At 38.5% G+C, this 21654-nt stretch overlaps 1 protein-coding gene across 2 annotated transcripts in view; it reads left to right on the forward strand.

The window, feature by feature from the left end:
- The window catches only part of zcchc2 (zinc finger, CCHC domain containing 2), a 57541-nt gene that overhangs the window by 18908 nt on the left and 16979 nt on the right, over positions 1-21654 (forward strand). For both annotated transcript variants that reach the window (XM_061965741.2, XM_061965740.2), the window contains exons 4-9: positions 6017-6088; positions 12744-12844; positions 19140-19243; positions 19422-19484; positions 20556-20610; positions 20785-20908. In XM_061965741.2, coding sequence (XP_061821725.2) covers positions 6017-6088; positions 12744-12844; positions 19140-19243; positions 19422-19484; positions 20556-20610; positions 20785-20908 — 519 coding nt within the window. The remainder of the gene's footprint in view (positions 1-6016; positions 6089-12743; positions 12845-19139; positions 19244-19421; positions 19485-20555; positions 20611-20784; positions 20909-21654) is intronic.

A 21654-nucleotide genomic window follows, 5' to 3' on the forward strand; every position in this document is an offset into this window, starting at 1 on the left:
TTTGACAGTATTTCCACATTCACCCATTCACACACACATTCACACACTGATGGCGGGAGCTGCCATGCAAGGCGCTAACCAGCACCCATCAGGAGCAAGGGTGAAGTGTCTTGCCCAAGGACACAACGGACGTGACAAGGATGGTAGAAGGTGGGGATTGAACCCCAGTAACCAGCAACCCTCCGATTGCTGGCACGGCCACTCTACCAACTTCGCCACTTCGGTCTTGATTAAAATATTTCTGTTTACAAAAATGTAACACTGCATATTGATAAAGGAAGTGCAAACTTAAAACTTCTGTCTTGAATAAAATACTTCTGTAAATAAAAACGTAGTATTATACATTGTATCCAAATCAAGTAACACATGGAGGACTATAGTTTGTCTCAGTAAGTGGATAAACAAAGGCTTTTGCATTCACACATTTTGGCGGCTGGCGGTGTGCAGAGTGACTGCTTTAGTGATTGCTCTGTGCATTGTGCTTCTTTCTCATCATACATTTTATCATCATACATACCTTGGGTTAATTATTTCTCCATGGTAAACTGATTTTTAGCCCTTTGTTTGTTTGCGGTTTTGTTGGCAAGAAGTGTATTTCCCGCACTCGACCTTTAGTTTTAGTTCCTGAAATGAAGTTTTTTGTGCTGCTGTCCTTTTTAAAGGGGAACATTATCACAATTTCAGAACTGTTAAAACCATTAAAAATCAGTTCCCAGTGGCTTATTATATTTTTCGAAGTTTTTTTCAAAATTTTACCCATCACGCAATATCCCGAAAAAAAGCTTCAAAGTGCCTGATTTTAACCACCCGTCCATTTTCTGTGACGTCACATAGTGAAGCCAACACAAACAAACATGGCGGAAAGAACAGCAAGCTTTAGCGACATTAGCTCGGATTCAGACTCGGATTTCAGCGGCTTAAACAATTCAACAGATTACGAATGTATTGAAACGGATGGTTGTAGTGTGGAGGCAGGTAGCGAAAAACGAAATTGAAGAAGAAACTGAAGCTATTGAGCCATATCGGTTTGAACCGTATGCAAGCGAAAACGACACGACAGCCAGCGACACGACAGCCAGCGACACGAGAGAAAGCGAGGACGAATTCGGCGATTGCCTTCTAACCAACGATTGGTATGTGTTTGTTTGGCATTAAAGGAAACTAACAACTATGAACTAGGTTTACAGCATCCATCCATCCATCCATTTTCTACCGCTTATTCCCATTGGGGTCGCGGGGGGCGCTGGAGCCTATCTCAGCGACAATCGGGCGGAAGGCGGGGTACACCCTGGACAAGTCGCCACCTCATCACAGGGCCAACACAGATAGACAGACAACATTCACACTCACATTCACACACTAGGGCCAATTTAGTGTTGCCAATCAACTTATCCCCAGGTGCATGTCTTTGGAGGTGGGAGGAAGCCGGAGTACCCGGAGGGAACCCACGCAGTCACGGGGAGAACATGCAAACTCCACACAGAAAGATCCCGAGCCCGGGATTGAACCCAAGACTACTCAGGACCTTCGTATTGTGAGGCAGATGCACTAACCCCTCTGCCACCGTGAAGCCGGTTTACAGCATATGAAATACATTTGGCAACAACATGCACTTTGAGAGTGCAGACAGCCCAATTTTCATCAATTAATATATTCTGTAGACATACCCTCATCCACGCTCTTTTCCTGAAAGCTGATCTGTCCAGTTCTGGAGTTGATGTCAGCAGGCCAGGGAAGCTAGGGTCGATAGGGGGTTTAGTTCGCTCGTCTGCGGGAACAAACTGCCGCCATTGCTTGCCGTGCTACCGAGGTCCTTTGTCCCTGAATTGCTCACACACTCCGGCAGATTCAATGGGGGTCTTGTGGCAGATTTCTTTGACTTTATCGTTGGAAATGCATCTGCTTTGAGTGTCGCAGGATATCCACACATTCTTGCCATCTCTGTTGTAGCATAGCTTTCGTCTGTAAAGTGTGCGGAACAAACGTCCAATTTCTTGCCACTTTCGCATCTTTGGGCCACTGGTGCAACTTGAATCCGTCCCTGTTCGTGTTGTTACACCCTCCGACAACACACCGACGAGGCATGATGTCTCCAAGGTACGGAAAACAGTCGAAAAAACGGAAAATAACAGCTGATTTGACTCGGTGTTTGAGAAAATGGCGGATTGCTTCCCGATGTGACGCCACGTTGTGACGTCATCGCTCCGAGAGCGAATATTAGAAAGGCGTTTAATTCGCCAAAATTCACCCATTTAGAGTTCGGAAATCGGTTAAAAAATATATGGTCTTTTTTCTGCAACATCAAGGTATATACTGACGCTTACATAGGTCTGGTGATAATGTTCCCCTTTAAATAAACTTTGTCGTGTGTGGTATTTTGTTCCACACCCGTTGACGCAAAACCAAAGTACTGGCAACACTTTTCTTTTCTTTGGAACAAACGTCTTGCTCTCGTTAGCATATGCATAGGCTATGTTTTGCTCGTGCTGCTCAGGAAGTAAGAGGACGGTGCAGTTTACGGAAGCTCCTGCTGGTCAAAAAGCATGAAAAAGATGAAAAAACAATTTTTTTATTCTTAAAATCGTCTGCAACAAAAAACTCCATAACAAAAAAATTCCAATATATGGATAAAATGGATATTTCGCCCAGGCCTACAGAGAGGTGTATGTTAATGAAAATGAAAACTTTATTTGATTTAATGCATTTTTTGACTGCCCAAATAAATACATACACAAGCGACACAAAAAAACATGGATATTTGAAACAAGAACTAAAAACATACACCATAACTGCTAAAGATCTATCTTATCAAGCTAATACCAATCTGGTTCTGATATTACTCTTGGTATCGACTAGGGATGTCCGATAATGGCTTTTTGCCGATATCCAATATTCCGATATTGTCCAACTCTTTAATTACTGATACCGATATCAACCGATACCGATATCAACCGATATATGCAGTCGTGGAATTAACACAATATTATGCCTAAATTGGACAACCAGGCATGGTGAAGATAAGGTACTTTTTAACAGTGACGTGCGGTGAGGTTCATGACTGGTGAGGCACTGACTTCATCACAGTCAGATTTACAAACATATGAACCCTAAAGAGTATCTTATTCACCATTTGATTGGCAGCAGTTAACGGGTTATGTTTAAAAGCTCATACCAGCATTCTTCCCTGCTTGGCACTCAGCATCAAGGCTTGGAATTGGGGGTTAAATCACCAACAATTATTCCCGGGTGCGGCGCCGCTGCTGCCCACTGCTCCCCTCACATCCCAGGGGGTGAGCAAGAGGATGGGTCAAATGCAGAGGACAAATTTCACCACACCTAGTGTGTGTGACAATCATTGCTACTTTAACTTAAATTTAACTTTACACATACAAACTGTAGCACACAAAAAAGCACATTTAATAAAAAAAACTTTATTATGGTCTTACCTTTACTTATAAGTGCGGGAACAGTGGTGTTCGTGTTGGAGGAGTTGTGAATGAATGAAATATGAAATCCGTGCTGCAGTCTGCAGGTGTACCTAATGTTGTGTCCCTGCAGTCGTTCACGGCTCCTCCGGCGCGAGAATTGTTGTTTTTGCACTTTTTGGCTTCTTTTTAAGTGACTTTTTTTGGGTGGATTCGGTCTTGCACGTGGAGGGTTTGGGTTTGGGCTTTGGTTGGTGTGGCGCTCCCGTCGGGGGGTGCAGTCTGCGGCGGAGGTGCAATAACCGGCACCAGGAGGCGGGATTACGCGAGCCTCAGCCAGTGCGTCTTCGCAGCAGTTTTATGATTGCTCAGCACAAGAAATACGTTGCACACATACAGTTGTTGACAAAATACACTGTACATTATATATCTCAGCTAACTAAACTATGGAAATGTGTAATATAATTCATATAGCAATACGGTCTCACTGCACAGAAGGCCAGCAGTTAGTCGAGTCCACAATCCATGGTGAGGCACAATTGAGTGACGTGCCTCAACTGGCTGCTGATCACCGCACCGTCTCTTCTCAGTATTTGAACGGCAAATGTGAAAATTCAGCGATTTTGAATAAAAATAATCTAAAACCGGTGAAGTTAAACGTAAAATAACTTTATAGTATAATCACTGGATACATATAACAATTTAATAATTTTTTTTTCTTTTTACGTTTTTTTTCTTTCCATGATGGCAGGTGAGGCCCCGCCTCACCTGCCTCTAGTGACCGCACGTCACTGCTTTTTAAAAAATAAAATAAAATAAGATAAATAAATTAAAAACATTTTTTCAATAAAAAAGAAAGTAAAACAATATAAAAACAGTTACATAGAATCTAGTAATTAATGAAAATGAGTAAAATTAATTGTTAAAGTTTAGTACTATTAGTGGACCAGCAGCACGCACAATCATGTGTGCTTATGGACTGTATCATTTGCAGACTGTATTGATATATATATTGATATATAATGTAAGAACCAGAATATTAATAACAGAAAGAAACAACCCCTTTGTGTGAATGAGTGGGAGGGATGTTTTTTGTTTTTTGGGTTGGTGCACTAATTGTAAGTGTATCTTGTGTTTTTTATGTTGATTTAATAAAAATAAAAAAAAGGATATCGATAATAACAAAAACCATACCGATAATTTCCGATATTACATTTTAATGCATTTACCGGCCGATAATATTAGCAGGCCAATATTTTCGGACATCTCGAGTATCGACTTTTGGATTTATCCTCCCACTCCAATTGGTAATCCGTCATTCATTTTCTATACCATGGACTCTGGGCAAGAGGTGGAGTACACCCTGGACTGGTCACCTGTCACTCACAGGACATACTATTCAAAGTCTCAAATTAGCTGATCATGCATGTTTTTGAGATGTGGACATGCTAACTGCACAAAGGGATGCACTGACAGATATTGAAACCCATAGATCTCTTGGCTGTGTGACCGACTGTGAAACTAACAAGACAGGTCCATCATAGGAAAACAGGACGGCATAACATGGCTTGTGGGTTATGTATCCCTTTTTATGAAAGCTTTTAATATCATCATAAAACCATTAAACGGATTGTTTAATGGAAGTTTTTGTACCTGCATAAAAATGTACAGTGACAGATGGAGATGAGAAACAAACCGCCTTGTTGGCTTGAAATGTATAATTAAGTCATTATCATTTCCCATCTGTTTCTAAAATAAACACATGTGCCGCATACACAAGCGTTTCCCAGACTTTTTTTTATGGAGACCTACTTGATAATGTGGCAGAACATCATGACCTAATTCCTAAAATGCTGTTGAGACATTTTTAAGTAGACCAGGAAATATGTGTTTGCAAAACGGGCCATTAGTTTAAGTACACATTTGAAATATAGATGAGTAGTAAGTTAATTTTGTTCAATAGGCTACAGAGAGGCTGTTTACTTTGTCCCAAATAGTTTTCAGGATGAAGAAGGACAACATGACATTAGCAGTTAGCCAAGTTTACATACTCATTGTGTGTATGTTTAGGACCTTTAAGGATTTATTTACATTTTTCTTTTTACATGTGGCGGGTGGAATGATTATAAAGAAGAACTTCTTTATGTCGACTGCCCTCAGCTGGTTGACTCAAGTCAATATAAGTGGTCGACAACATAACCAGAACTGAAACTAGCCCTAGCTTTCGCATTTGCTTGTGAAATTGTCGAGACACATAAGGAAAATGGATGAGGATGAAGGATTTATGGCAGTGTGTTGACAGTTAAACACAAACAGGACTTGCACTGTACGTCATATCCTCCTGAGAACCAGCATCATTTGCAGTCCACATTTGTGTTTTGCATAACTGCTATTTTCCCCTGAAATTTGTAGCTTTGACAAAAGAAATATAGTTCTCCGGAGCATATTGAGGGGAAAGTGAGTCTTTGATTCGAGATTGCTGTTTTCACTATGACTTCTGACTTATTCATTGTTGTATGTACAGTACATTTACACTCACTAATTAAGATGTTGTTCTAATCCCCTTGTAACTTTTCCATGTACTGTTTCAGGTAAAGTGGTCCGACTCTTCCTCTAGTAACGTGACCAAGACTCATCTGGAACTGGAAAATTTTCTTTTTAAGGTAAACTAAACTCGTTAAATTGTGCTTGTGTTTACAGTAGGTTAGCTTTCACGGTGCAATGTCTAATCACAAACATTGTGTACATTATAGAAAACCTCTTGAGTTTTGTTTTCCAGCATTCAGTTAATTTTGCACTGCCATAGTGAAGTAGTAATTTAATCGCTCCTCAATTTGGTACATAAATTTACTTGATTTACTAAGATGAAAATACCACGCACTAGGCAGCGTGTGCAAACAATAAAATAGCGTGTACTACATACTTGCCAACCCTCCCGGATTTTCCGGGAGACTCCCGAAATTCAGCGCTTCTCCCGAAAACTTCCTAGGACAAATTTTCTCCCGAAATTCAGGCGGACCTGAGTGACGTGTCGACAGCCTGTTTTCACGTCCGCTTCCCCACAATATAAATAGTGTGCCTGCCCAATGACGTTATAACTGTAGAATGATCGAGGGCGAGTTCTTAGTTTCCTATGTGGGTTTATTGTTAGGCAGTTTCATTAACGTCCTCCCAGCGCGGCAACAACACACCACAACAGCAGTCACGTTTTCGTCTACCGTGAAGCAGTTCGTCTGCCGTAAACAGCAATGTTGTGACACTCTTAAATGATAAATGGTAAATTTATCTCTAAACTCTTAAACAGGACAATACTGCCATCTACTGTACATGCATATGTGACATTAACATCTAGGGCTTTTAGAGAGTGCAGTGCACAACTGCGCACACAACAAGGAGACGAGGCAGAATGCATCATCAGAGAGGGTGTTCAGCATGGTTAGAAAAATAGTGACAGAGAATAGAACAAGGATGAACAATTCAACCCTTAACTCAACAATGAGTAGATGAGTGTTGTGTGTGTATATGTGTAAATAAATGAACACTGAAATTCAAGTATTTCTCTTATTTATATATATATGTGTATATATATATATATATATATATATATATGTATATATATATATATATATATATATATATATATATATATAGCTAGAATTCACTGAAAGTCAAGTATTTCTTATATATATATATATATGAAATACTTGACTTGGTGAATTCTAGCTGTAAATATACTCCTCCTTACTTAACCACGCCCCCCCCCCCCCCCCCCCCGTTCACCCCCCCCCCCCCCCCCCCCCCACCTTACGAAATCGAGGTCTCAAGGTTGGCAAGTATGGTGTACTATGAGTTTTGTGTGTTATCTACTAACATAAATAAATAAACAAATGAGGATTTTGCATGCACAAGGGGCTTTTACCACGGAGACATTTGATCATTTTCTGCACATTCATGTTACCAGCAGCACACATCTAAAATCTGTAACACCTTTTTTGAATCGCAATCTAGACAACAGAAACATGCGTATGCACACTGACACTTAATTCTTTGCGCGAGGCTGAGGATCGCATCACCAGCGCAGTTGAGCATCTGGAACGACTCAAACGTAAGAAAATGCACAATGAAAGATGTATTTTCATGTAGTAGATATCAGAGGTGTGGACTCGAGTCACATGACTTGGACTCGAGTCAGACTCGAGTCATGAATTTGATGACTTTAGACTCGACTTGACAAAATGTAAAAAGACTTGCAACTCGACTTAGACTTTAACATCAATGACTTGTGACTTCACTTGGACTTGAGCCTTTTGAATTGACATGACTTGCTACTTTCCCTAAAACCCAAAGATGAAAAAGTTATTCGGGAGCGCTCCGTATTTTTCATTGTGTACTTGTCTATCAGCGTTGCGTGTGTCAGCTGGTGTGGTCTCAGTACAACAGCCAATCAAATTAGATATACTTTGTTTTCATCACACAGCATTCATCCAATCAAATTGCAGGACAACCAACGAAGAAGACATGTCCAAACCACACGCCAGTGAACAAAAAATGATACCTAAAATAATTTTGTTTGGGTATAAAAATTACGAGGTGGTCAACACAAAACGGTTTGCAGTATGCAACACATGCGGTTCGAAAATTACTGATGGAGAGGCAACAACTTCCAACTTCGTCCGGCATTTGAAGTTGCACAAAGAACGGTAAGTTTTGAATGTAAGATAACGTTTATTGGCTAAGTAACGTGACTTTTATTTGCTGTGTAGTTAAATCAGTGAGGCTGTAAACTCACTGCTAACGTTATAACGTTATTGCAAACACGGGAATCTGTTGCAGTTCACTACCTTATTCATACTTTTTGTTCAGTGATTTTTTTCAAGCAGGGTTACGTTAGTCAATATATCACACGTAACGTTATACGGCGGTCAGCAACACCGCGTATTTTAGCCACCTAAAAAAGACAAAAATAGTAAAATAAAGGTCAGTTAAAATGTATACTATATTATGAATATGTGTACCGTTTTAGCTAGCTTTCTGACATACTGTTGGTTGTTTACCTCAGTGGTCCCCAACCACCGGGCCACGGCCCGGTACTGGTCCGTGGATCGATTGGTATCGGGCCGCACAAGAATTTTTTTTTTTTTTTTTTTTAATTAAATCAACATAAAAAACACAAGATACACTTACAAGTAGTGCACCAACCCAAAAAACCTCTCTCCCCCTTTTGTTCTGGGCATTGAACATGAAGACTCTTCCTTCACTGTTCCGAGTGGCCATGAGAGTCTTGGCAGTGCCTGCCTCCAGTGCTCCAGTGGAGCGAGTTTTCAGCCATGGTGGCATCATACTACGCCCCCATCGTGCACAAATGACTGACAGACTCTTGGCTAATTTGGTCTTTTGCAAATGCAATGCAGCATAGGGACCTGACATATAAAAAGTACAACTTTTTTGTTATGTTCACGTATATGTCATGTTTTTTCAATCTTAACACTTTTGTACAAATAAGTACATTTGCACTTTATTTTTCAATGTGTTTGTTCTGTAAAGGAATGAGTTAATGTTTAAAATGACTGGTTAATAGTGCTATTATAAAGTGCAATGTCAGCACAATTTTCTTTCCTGCAATTTAAAATGCACTTGTTTTAATAAATAAATACAGCGTTTGAAAAGCATACACAATCTGTGTTAATATATTAGTCTGTGGTTAAAAGGACTTGAAAGGACTCGAAACTCAAAATGCAGGACTTAGGACTTGACTTGAGACTTTCCAGTCTTGACTTTGGACTTGACTCGGGGCTTGCCTGTCTTGACTCGGGACTTGACTCGGACTTGAGGGCAAAGACTTGAGACTTACTTGTGACTTGCAAAACAATGACTTGGTCCCACCTCTGGTAGATATACAATAGTACCGGTAATATATTTCCTAAAAAAAAAAAATCACTAACATTTAAAAAAAATATTGAATGACACCTAAATGCATCAATTGAATTCATTTTAATCAGCCCTTTAAATCATCCAGCAGTTATAAAATTATAAAAGGAAATTGCTGAATATAGGATATGCCTAATTGTATATTTCTGTCAGTCCAAATATGTTGACACACACATTTAGGACAAAGGATTGTTTGTCCATTGTCTGTCTTTGTGTTACACGCTAGTATTTAACTGTTAGCAAACAAATAATACGATAGCACCTTCAGAGAATACAGTTAACAAACATATTATGTACACTTTGAGGTCAATGCAAGATGATAGGTTGATATTGTCACAGTAGCAACAAGCAGTGCTTTTTTTTGCGATATTTTGTTGTGTTGGTCTGTCTCCTCCTCCCAGGCTAGAGGATGATTCAGGTGATGATCGTTAAACAAAGAAAATCTGTTATTAAACAACGAGCTGGTTCTGCAGTCCAGCCTATTGATATCGCTGCTGTGTCTGAGCCAGATACCCAGTTTTATATCCCCAATGATGTCATCTTAGCTTCGTCAATTCCTTTCTCCAAAAGCTGGTTCCTTCCTGTATGTGTATTGGCCCATGATCAATACACATTGGGCCCAGAACGAGTTCCATGTGCGTCCGGCCATAGATCAAGTTGGGTCACCATGGGTATAAAGGCCAAGCCGGATGCTTAAACATGGAACATCTGTGAACAAGGGTGTGCCGTCTCTTACATCTGCCTTCAACCGTCCTCTGGGCCATCTTTCAGCTCATCTTAGAGCGACGTGGTGCAGTTTAGCATGCATGTGTGTGTAGCACCTAATGGCCCTTAAGTTAATATCTGTCAAAAATGAGCATAAAACTTTGTGTTGATACTGACACCACCCTGTTCTGGCATCATGGTAAAAAACATGTGACGTCATACTACACCAGCTACTACAACAGGGCAAGAAATTAGGCATTAGAACGACCACAGTATTTACATCTCTGTGTCTTGACTGATTGCTGGGTTTAATGTGACATCACATCCGGCTGCCGTCGCCTCGGACTCAAGCATTTGGTGAGAAAACACAATATTCCTTGCAAGAATCAAATGAAATGGTGAAAATGGTTCTAAAAGAGATTTTGGTAAAAGTTGTTACAGAATTTCTAAGATAGTCCATCATAAAGGTAAAGAATTTGTTAAAACAAACAAAAAAACTGAAAAGTCCAAGCTGTCACTCTTGCGAGTAAAATGAGTCAATAACACGCTAGAGTTTGCAGTGAGCATGTTTATGATTTATTTAATGTTCTTACCCTTTATATACTTGCAAAATAATATTTTTATTTTGGAAACTTCCACATGGATTTGCAAGATGGTGTTGTAGCGTGTATGCTGCAATGTTTACCACCAGTAAATAGTATTAATAAACTACATTAATAAACGTCTCATGTTCCATAGCAATCACTAAATATTGTTGAAACTAAACATTGCTGGACAACAGGTAAGCAATCTACCTCACATTGAAACATGAAATTCACTACATTAAAAAAAAATGCAGACATGAATTATAAATCACAGCAAATTGTTTAATTTGCAACAGATCAACTGTAAAAACGTATAAGTGAATTGAAAGACAACACAGAAAATAAAGATCACATGGCGTTCTATTCATCTTGTATGGAGTCTATTTTAACTTATTCTATCACTTCCTGGTTTGGTAACGTCAGTGTGGCCAATAAAAACAGACTAGGTGGTATAATCAAGGTGTGCCAAAAGACCATAGGCACTACCTTGAACCCCATGAACCAGATCTATCAGGCCAGAGTCATCCAGAAGGCGAAGGCCATTCTTGGTCAACCCTCAGCACCCTCTCTTCTCAGAGTTTAGACTCTTGCCCTCATGATGCATAATGGGAAGGCCAAAAACAACAGATACATAAGATCCTTTGTTCCCTCAGCTGTTGACTTTATAAATTAGCTTCTTAAACAAGCTTAGCTGCTATGCAGTCACTTTAGTGGGACGCGACGTGTGATGATTAGTTTTTTATTGTATTACAAATGTTTTTTGTTTTTAGCTCAATGCCTTCATGATGGTTTGTATGTTGTATGTATTGTATGTATCTGTACCTTGTTTTTACTGTTGTACCTTGTTTTTAATGACTACTGCTGCAAACCAAATTGCCCCTCAGGGACAATAAAGATTTTCTAAGTCTAAGTCTAAGTTCATTAACATCCATCAAATAGGTTACTTCCTTGGCGTGCTAGACAAAATCCATTCACGTGTACCACAATTCTTATTCATTACGATTTTGAATAATGAAAACTTGTAATGAATTTTCATTATTCATTACGTCGCTAGTCACTGAGCATGTACATCATAAATCAGCAGCCAAATGAGCTTTTGTAACCTGTAACCTATTTTGCAAATGTGCTATTTATTTATTTGTATTTATTTAATTATTCAAAAAAATAATTGTGAATTGAATCATGTGTTTTTTTAAGATTCACATAATCCCTATTACTTACCATGCACAAATAGTTTGAACATTGTCTTTCATGATAACAATTTAATTAATGCATCATCCAGATGTAAAGAAATTATGCATCCATTAACTTGTACTTCTACTCCTTCTGAGTGTAGAGGGAAGTGTGGTCAACCAGATAGTTTTAGAAGCCTACTTTGGTGATGTTGAATCTTTTAAATTCATAAGAGTGTATAGATACAATTTAAATTCATAAAAGCGTATAGATCCACTTATTGATTTTTATGATTTCCGGTTTGTGTGTTCACCTCTAAACCTTTAAAATACTCACTTCTGCTCAGATGAATGTAAATAAACAGGAGCCATATTAAAAATGTTTGCATTCCATATGAAAACCTAAAAAAGGGGGCGGGGTGTGCTCTTGGTCACGTGTTTGCAACACAGCAATGTTTAGCCTCAAGCCTTATCAATCAGTCAATCAAAGTTTACTTATATAGCCCTTAATCACAAATGTCTCAAAGGGCTGCACAAGCCACAACGATGCAAACAGGAGTGGTCCATCCTGGATCCCGACTTGCAACAGCTAGCGCGTCCGCCGTGGAGGCTGATCCGGGGTCATCTGATAACCTCTCAACACAGGAGAGGGGGGGGCAGAGGAGAAAAGAGAGACAGCAGATCAACTGATTTGATCAAATGATTTCCTACTTTGACAGTCCTTGAATGCACTAGAGTTAAATTAATCATGTACATTTATACCAAATAACCAATTAAATCGCAGTAGACATCTCCGTTTTTTTTATGATTTGACTTTGCGTTTGTACATGATTTTTATACAGTAGTGGGACAGTTGGTTACGCACTATATTGTGTTAATGTGTTCCAAATTCAGGTGTCATGTCAGCTTACTATCCTTTTTTTCTGCAGCTTCCTAAAGATCAGTGCACTGAGACCTTTGAGAAGGGCCTCCTGAGACTTTTGAGCCAAGGGGACTATTACGAGAGCAGAGAAGTCGAGGAAAGCCTCAGGTAGATTTCCTACACATGTTTTAAAGCTACAACACCCATTTCTGCTACCCCGCTAAGCAATGCATGCTTGCACACCAATACAAGCACACACACACACACACGCACACACACACACTCTCACAGAGAGGACATCAGTTTAATTTCTGTGGACCTTGTTGACTAGAGATGTAACAATATTAAGTAAAGATGTCAGATAATATCGGCCTGCCGATATTATCAGCCGATAAATGCGTTAAAATGTAATATCGGAAATTATCGGTATCGTTTTTTTTATTATCGGTATCGTTTTTTTTTTGTTTTTTTTTGTTTGTTTTTTTATTAAATCAACATAAAAAACACAAGATACACTTACAATTAGTGCACCAACCCAAAAAACCTTCCTCCCCCATTTACACTCATTCACACAAAAGGGTTGTTTCTTTCTGTTATTAATATTCTGGTTCCTACATTATATGTCAATATATATCAATACAGTCTGAAAAGGATACAGTCCGTAAGCACACATGATTGTGCGTGCTGCTGGTCCACTAATAGTACTAACCTTTAACAGTTAATTTTACTAATTGTCATTAATTATTAGTTTCAATGTAACTGTTTTTATATTGTTTTACTTCCTTTTTTATTCAAGAAAATGTTTTTAATTTATTTATCTTATTTTATTTGATAAATTTTTTTTAAAAGTACCTTATCTTCACCATAGGCATAATAATGTGTTCATTCCACGACTGTATATATCGGTTGATATCGGTATCGGTTGATATCGGTATCGGTAATTAAAGAGTTGGACAATATCGGGATATCGGCAAAAAGCCATTATCGGACATCCCTGATATTAAGGCCACGGTACAATATTATTGTGGAATATGTAAATAAAAAATAAAAAGACTTAAAAATGCCATAGTGTGTAAAATGAAGTAGCAGGATTGTTTAGGATTAACACGCTTACTATAATTAAACACAAACATAGTGCTAGAATATTCTAATCATATTTATTACTACAAACTAGGGCTGCAACTAACGATTAATTTGATAATCGATTATTCTGTCGATTATTACTTTGATTAATCGATTAATAATCGCATAAAAGAGACAAACTACATTTCTATCCTTTCCAGTCTTTTATTGGAAAAAAACAGCATACTGGCGCCATGTTCTTTCAACTTGCCAAATAAAACAAGGAAAATGTTACAAAAATGCACACTTTTAACACCCCTGCTATAGATAATAAAAAATTAAATCTGATAAATGTATCGATAAAAAGCAGAGTCTGACGACGCATGCACGTTTATCACAACTCTCTCGCTCTCTCTGTCTCTGCCCCTCCCTCACCAATGCTGCTACACACACAATTTGTTGTGTTTTTAACCTTCTTAACCCTGAAAGTACATTAATTAACCCTAACTCAAAATGCCGGACATTTGAGGCATTTATGAAACTCCGCCCTGACAGCTCCGCAAAAGAGGACATGTCCGGTGAAAAGAGGACGTATGGTCAGGACCTAGCCCGGTCGCTGCGAGCATGCTAGCAGCGATCGGTTTCACCGGATGTGAAACCGATCGCTGCTAGTCCTCTTTTGCTAGCCTGCTCGCAGCTAACGGGCTAGGATAGACTGACCATTCGTCCTCTTTTCACCGGACATGTCCTCTTTTGCGGAGCTGTCAGGACGGAGTTTCATAAATGTCTCAAATGTCCGGCATTTTGAGTATTGTTTACACAACGTGCAGTACGCTACTTAATATGTCCGTGTGGAAACTCGTTCGGTACACTTCCGCACCAGAACGAAACCCCCGTACCGAAACGGTTCGATACAAATACACGTACCGTTACACCCCTATTATTTTGATTATTGTTTCTCAGCTGTTTGTAAATGTTGCAGTTTATAAATAAAGGTTTAAAAAAAAAAAAAAAAAAAAACGTAGTCTGCGCATGCGCATAGCATAGATCCAACGAATCGATGACTAAATTAATCGCTAACTATTTTTATAATCGATTTAATTGATTAGTTGTTGCAGCCCTAATACAAACAAGTATTTTAAGTGCAAAGGGAAAATCCACTCTCTCTCAACTTTTACTTTGTGAGACGCAGTGTCTTCTACAGTAGACATTTTTTCTATCAGTTTAGAAAACGGAATTTGGTCAGAAAATTTACCTCACATTTAAACTTTTAATAATGTAAATACCTCACTTTGCTGGCTTCATCTTTTCCGGATGATCGTAGCTTCAGTGTGCAGCACGGTGCGTCTCGACCGAGTCTGTTTTAGCTTGGAACGCTCAAGACAGAGGTTATGTTTTCACCAGTGTTTGTTTGCAACATAACTAAGACAATTACATTGCGTATTGGCAATGTAACTGCGGAAGTGGGTCTTGGTTAGGGGCGTGGCAGTAATGTCATCACATTATTTGCTATGATGCCTATCTTTTCTTTAAAAAGGCAAACATTTTGAGGTCAATGCAAGATGATAGTTTAGGTAGATATTTTCACAGTAGCAACAAGCAGTGCTTTTTTTTCAGCTGCTGTGTTGTCTTTGCGATAAATCTCTTTTCTTACATAATATTGTTTTGGAGCAATATTGTAACACTGTAGCATCAACAGCATTGCTAAGTGCTAAACATACAAACTAACCATAATAAAACAAACAAACACTGTAATATTTCCATTCTCGCTGGGATGCCTACCGACAGGACGCTCACATAATCTCGTTTAGATAAATAATTAATCGCAATCCTCACAAAGGGTTAAAAAATTTGTCGCAACTACCGTATTTTCCGCACTATAAGGCGCACCTTCAATGAATGGCATATTTTAAAACTTTGTTCATATATAAGGCGCACCGCATTATAGAGCGCATAGAATAGACGCTACAGTAGAGGCTGGGGTTACGTTATGCATCCATTAGATGGAGCTGCGCTAAAGGGAATGTCAACAAAACAGTCAGAAAGGTCAGTCAAACTTTATTAATAGATTACAAACCAGCGTTCTGACAACTCTGTTCACTCCCAAAATGAATAAACAGCTGTTTTATTATTTTCCCCGAGGTAAAGTCAGTGGCGTGGTGTTTTGTTTATCTTTTAACAACAGCAAGGTATAACATGTAGTGCAACATTTATATCACATAGTGGAGGGCAACATTTCCCTGATTCAATAAACAGGTCAAAAACAGTGATACTGTTACGGTAAATCAAACGTTAGTGCAATCACAATATAGTAACACTCCAAATAGTGCAGAGCAATAACAATATATCAATAACTCAACGTTGCTCAAATGTTAATGTCACACAACACACAAAATAAACATGTAAAGCTCACTTTTACGAATCCCTCCAATTCTTCTTCTTCAGTGTACGAATTAAACAGTTGGGCGAATACGGCATCCAACATGCCTGGTTCCGTCTCGTCGAAGTCGTCATTAATGGAGTCAGTGTCGCTGCTGCTCTATTCCCGTGTTCTACTGCTTGACTGATCGTCTTAAGTTTAAACTCTGCGTCGTAAGCGTGTCTCTTAATAGGAGCCATTTTGGGGTTTTTACATAAACAAAGAAATGGAAATGAAACGGCACGCCTTGCGCAGTCATATATCCCAGCATGCACTGCGCGCTTCTTCTTCTTCTACGGGACAAAATGAAGACGGGGGAAAATGAAGTCGGCGGCTGCTTACCGTAGTTGCGATTGATTGATTGATTGAAACTTTTACCTGTTGGAGGCTCAATATTGGTCCATATATAAGGCGCACCGGATTATAAGGCGCACTGTCAGCTTTTGACAAAATTGGAGGTTTTTAGGTGCGCCTTATAGTGCGGAAAATACGGTATGTCTTTTTTGCAATCTCGGTCCATAGCCACATTTGTCTACTACCAGGTGAGAGATGCATAAATTATAATCTAGAATTTACTTTTACCAAGTATAAGACTAAGGAAGCAGCCGCCGTCTTATAGTGCGTCAACAATAGCAGCATAAAGTTTAAGTACCAATGATTGTCACACACACACTAAGTGTGGCGAAATTATTCTCTGCATTTGACCCATCACCCTTGCTCACCCCCTGGGAGGTGAAGGGAGCAGTGGGCAGCAGCGGTGGCAGAGCCCGGGAATCATTTTTTGGTGATTTAACCCCCAATTCCAACCCTTGATGCTGAGTGCCGAGCAGGGAGGTAATGGGTCCCATTTGTATAGTCTTTGGTATGACTCGGCCGGGGTTTGAACTCATAGCATTAGCTCACTGCTGTCAATGCGCAGCTGAAATAGTCCCTCAACGTTAGCGCTTATAATAACAAAATCACTCATATTTGGTTAATTTTCAGGTCACAACATGTAAATGGAGTATTGTTGGCTGTTTTGGGATGTTTTCTAGAGAGTTTTATGGGTGCAATAGAGGATATTGATATTTATTTACGATTTAGCTTATGTGTTCTTGTCTTAATTAAGAATTGTGAATGATAAACACCACATCTCTTTCCAATATTTGCGTATTTCCAGTATGATTGATCTGATAACATGGTCAGAGTACAGAAGCGTTACTTCAGTGATGTAGAATATACGGAAATTGCCAAAGATATACCGGAGCGGAATATTCAAAAGGGCCGACTGAATTTGTGGCTTTTTGTGATGTTTAAACGGTATTTTTACATGCTTTGCAGATTGTAAATACGATTGGATATGGTTTAATGCAGAGGTGCCCATTATGTCGATCATGAGCTACCGGTCGATCGCGAGCTACCGGTCGATCACGGAGGGTGTGTCAGCCAGCAGGCATGAAAAAAAGATACAAAATTAGCGATCATCAATCTACTTTCGTCACTTGATTGACATTTGCAGCACCCAAGGATCTTGTGAGATAACGCTCAGTATTAAGAAAAAAACGACTGACAGGAAGATGAGAAACACTTTTTATCTCAACAGACTCTTGCGCCGCACCTGTTGTCAAAACCCCAAAGACCAAGCGCACAGTTCCTGTCTTCACAATAAAAGTTCTGCTCTATCCTGCCTGTGCTAACACAATAAGAGTCTCAGAAAGCTAGCACACACAAGCTAGCAAGCTACGGAGTTTGCCGTCAATGTATTTCTTGTAAAGTGTATAAAAGCGAATATGAAAAAGGACAAATAAGATGCCAAAAACCAACCACTTTCATGTGGTATTAAAAAGAAAGGAGGACTACTGTGAATCCTGTCTAATTCCAATCAATGAAGTAATCAGAATCAGGTAATACACCGACTTATATTGTTGTCCTTATAAAAGAAAATAATCTATATGTTATGGTTATGGTTATAGTTTGAGTTTATTACAACATGATACATGTGTTAAACATGCTTGTATTTTTATTAAACACCTTTAACATGTTAACAAAAAAACATCTGTTTCATAAATAAATAAATATTAGTTATATATATATATATATATATATATATATATATATATATATATATAGCCTATTATTTGTGTCTATATATATATATATATATATATATATATATAGACACAAATAATAGGCTATATATATTTCATACTGTAATGACACCTACATTATTAGGTGTTGTTAGCTTAAGATTGGCAATAAAAGTTAAAAAGAGCATCGGATTTTGTGTGACTTCTTCTGGATGCTACAATACATTATATTTAATTAGTTTTCATGAAAAACACCCTAATCTTTAAAGTGTGGCGGCTTTTATTAATTATATGTAAGGAAAACCCTGGTACTGCATACCCGAAAACATTGCACATTACACACTGCACATATGTACACCAGAGGAAATAAACACAGCACTTCAAGACATCAAACCTTATCAGCCATCTGTAACGCCATTATCGCTATGACAGTGTTTTTAAAGCCTACGAATATGCCTGCTGTTAAATTAGCTGCCTCAAAAAACAAACTGAAGTCAAATCTACATTTTAAAAATACTACATAAATTGGTTATCGGTATCTGTCTTCAGAAGCAGCAAGTTATCTCTATTGCCGGCTTAAAAAGAAAATATTTTGCATCCCTAGTAAGCACCACATCATGTCGACTACAAGAAAAGTTAATACCGTATTTTTCGGACTATAAGTTGCAGTTTTTTTTCATTGTTTGGCCGGGCTCCAGTGCGACTTTTTTATTATGCATTTTCAGCAGGTGCGACTTTTACTCCGAAAAATACGGTAATTCAAAGACTGATGCTATTATTATTAATTGCAAAGACATGATTAAAAGTTGGCCTTCTTTTTGGACATGTCGAATGTTGTTACTGTGATTTTATTTCATGTAACATGTTCACCAAGTAAGATCGTTGATGATTTTTTTCTTGGTGCTCCTCCATTCAGGGAAAAGTTCCTTGCTGCCCCTCCAGTTTTCAGACAGGCCAGAAAGGTGTGCAGCTTCTTCAACTGTGACTCCAGTTACTCTACAAAACTTTCTTGCTGCCGATGTAAGTATTTTCAACACAGCTGATCTGATCAAATGTTGTGTTCTTTACCTACAAGCCCAAACATGACGTTTTTCTATTCAGTGAAAATTCTGCGCACGTTTACTTGCCATCAGAGCTGATGATTACTGCAGGGAAGACTTTACAACACATGTGTTGTGTGATGTTCTTCTCTCTACAGGCAACTCCCAGCTGGGGAAAAACTTCCAAGGAAATATTTCTGACGCTTCCAGTCAGGACGAAGGTGATAGCTCAGCAACCTACTCTTTTTCCTCCGTGATGCTAAAATTACTGCTGCCATTAACCATTTTTTGTGTGTTTTGTTTTGACTTTTAACTAGTCATGTGAAAAACATGTACTCGGTTTACGTAAAGTTACTTTTCTCCGACGGTGATGTTAGTCGAGTTTTAAGTTAACTAATATCTAAATAAACAGTTAAGTCAGTCACACTGTACACAGAACATATCAAATGCATCTACAATACAGTCATAAAATAATGACAGTATTTCCCACAGACTGTTATGCAGCATGGCTGGGACAGTGTTAATATGTCATAGTATATTATTAGCTATAATACATTCAAATGATAAACAAATGTATACAAATATGTGTTATTCGTATTCGTATTAAAATAACAATGAGATCTCCATCCTGCGCCACAGTCACTTGGTTTTTCCCTAAAATAAGGAGTAAAAAGTCACATACAGTACATAGCGTGCTTGCTTGTGCTGCCGAGAGACTCTTTCCCAATTTTAAAACTTTAATTTTCAAAAAGACTTAATGTAGTCGTGTTTTGTGGAACATGATTAAAATATTAATTGGAAGGCAAGATCTTGAATAAAAAATATCATTTTTTGCCCCAATTTTTTTTACCTTGTGGCAACCCTAAATGTACTTGTAGCGGGCCGCCACAAGTAAATGACTGTATTGAAAACACTGAAATTGCAAACATCTTCATCTAATTGTGACTCTTCAAAAGTTAGATTAGCCTTTATCTTGACTGCATTAAATATACAAGAGAAGTCAGACACCAACAGTTCCATTGTAGTGTGTTTTATTCACATAACATTATTTGCATGACGTGCTTTAACATTATGAACATTCTTTAAGGCCCACTTGGAATCAGACCTTTTTGATAAAATGGCATTTAAAAAAGTATTATTTATATTATTTCAGAAACTATGTAAATCCAATTAATCTGCTCCAAACACTCAGAAATAACACACTTCACTTTCATTTTTTTCTGTACATCTCATGACATTTTATATACAAAATCTAATTATACAATATGTTTTCTCATATTTCTTCAACGTAGAATCATACAGCCAGAGAGACAAGAAGAAGCATGGAACCAAGAGTACCAGTCAATGGTGAGTAAAATAACTATTATTTTGAATAGTAGGAAATAGTTTCAGGCAAACATGCATACAATACTACTGCGGCTTATTTGACCCAACACGGGAAACCTCACCCGGCCCGGACACGGAAAGGATTGACAGATTGATAGCTCTTTCTGGTTTTTTTTTGTCCTTTATTGTCTTTAGTCCGTCTTGTGCAAAAGGCCCTCGGGGAGACGGTCGAAGGGGGCCTCACGTTGCCGAGCTCAGCGTTCCAGCAGAAAGGAGGAAGAGAAGCTGCACCTTGAGGAGCACGCTGGAGTGTGAACAGGTGAGCAGGATAGAACACCAGTGCTTGCATACAGTATATTTGAGGGATGTAACGGTACATGTATTCTTAACGTGACTTTTGGTACGGATCTTTCGATGCAGTACAGAAGCGTACCAATTTACCCCCACATGCTAAACATTAAGTGTGTCTCTCTTCTATTTCGTAAAAAAATACCTTGATTTTATGTTTTGAATAGCTAATAATATATATATAATAATATACCAATTTTCGCTTACCGTATTTTCGGGACTATAAGGTTGAGCTCACCCACCTCAATACTTTTGAAGCGTTGGAAGGGGTGATAATGGTCTTAAATCGAAGATGTCAAGAAAAGCTGTTATTCTGTATGATTATAGCAAATTTAAATGACCATATAGCTTTTGAACATCCCGTGTTCAAGTGAATGAAGGACATTCTTACTCAACAGCCATATGTCACACTAAGGGTGGCCGTATAAACATTGCCAACACGGTCATAAACATGTGCCATATTGTGAAACCAAACTAAACAACAATGACAAACACATTTCGGGAGAATATTTGCACCGCAACACAACATAAACACAACAGAACAAATATCCAGAATTCCCTGCTCTACCAACTCTTCCGGGACGCTACACTATTTTATTTGGTACAGAGTGTAATTATAAGTGTGACTAGTAGATGGCAGTCAAACATAAGAGATACGTCTCAAGTAAACAACACCAACATTTTAAATGTTTCATTGAACATTACACACGGCACTCA

The sequence above is a fragment of the Nerophis lumbriciformis genome, linkage group LG07, assembly GCF_033978685.3.
Source record: "Nerophis lumbriciformis linkage group LG07, RoL_Nlum_v2.1, whole genome shotgun sequence".
NCBI classification, from domain to species: Eukaryota; Metazoa; Chordata; class Actinopteri; order Syngnathiformes; family Syngnathidae; genus Nerophis; species Nerophis lumbriciformis.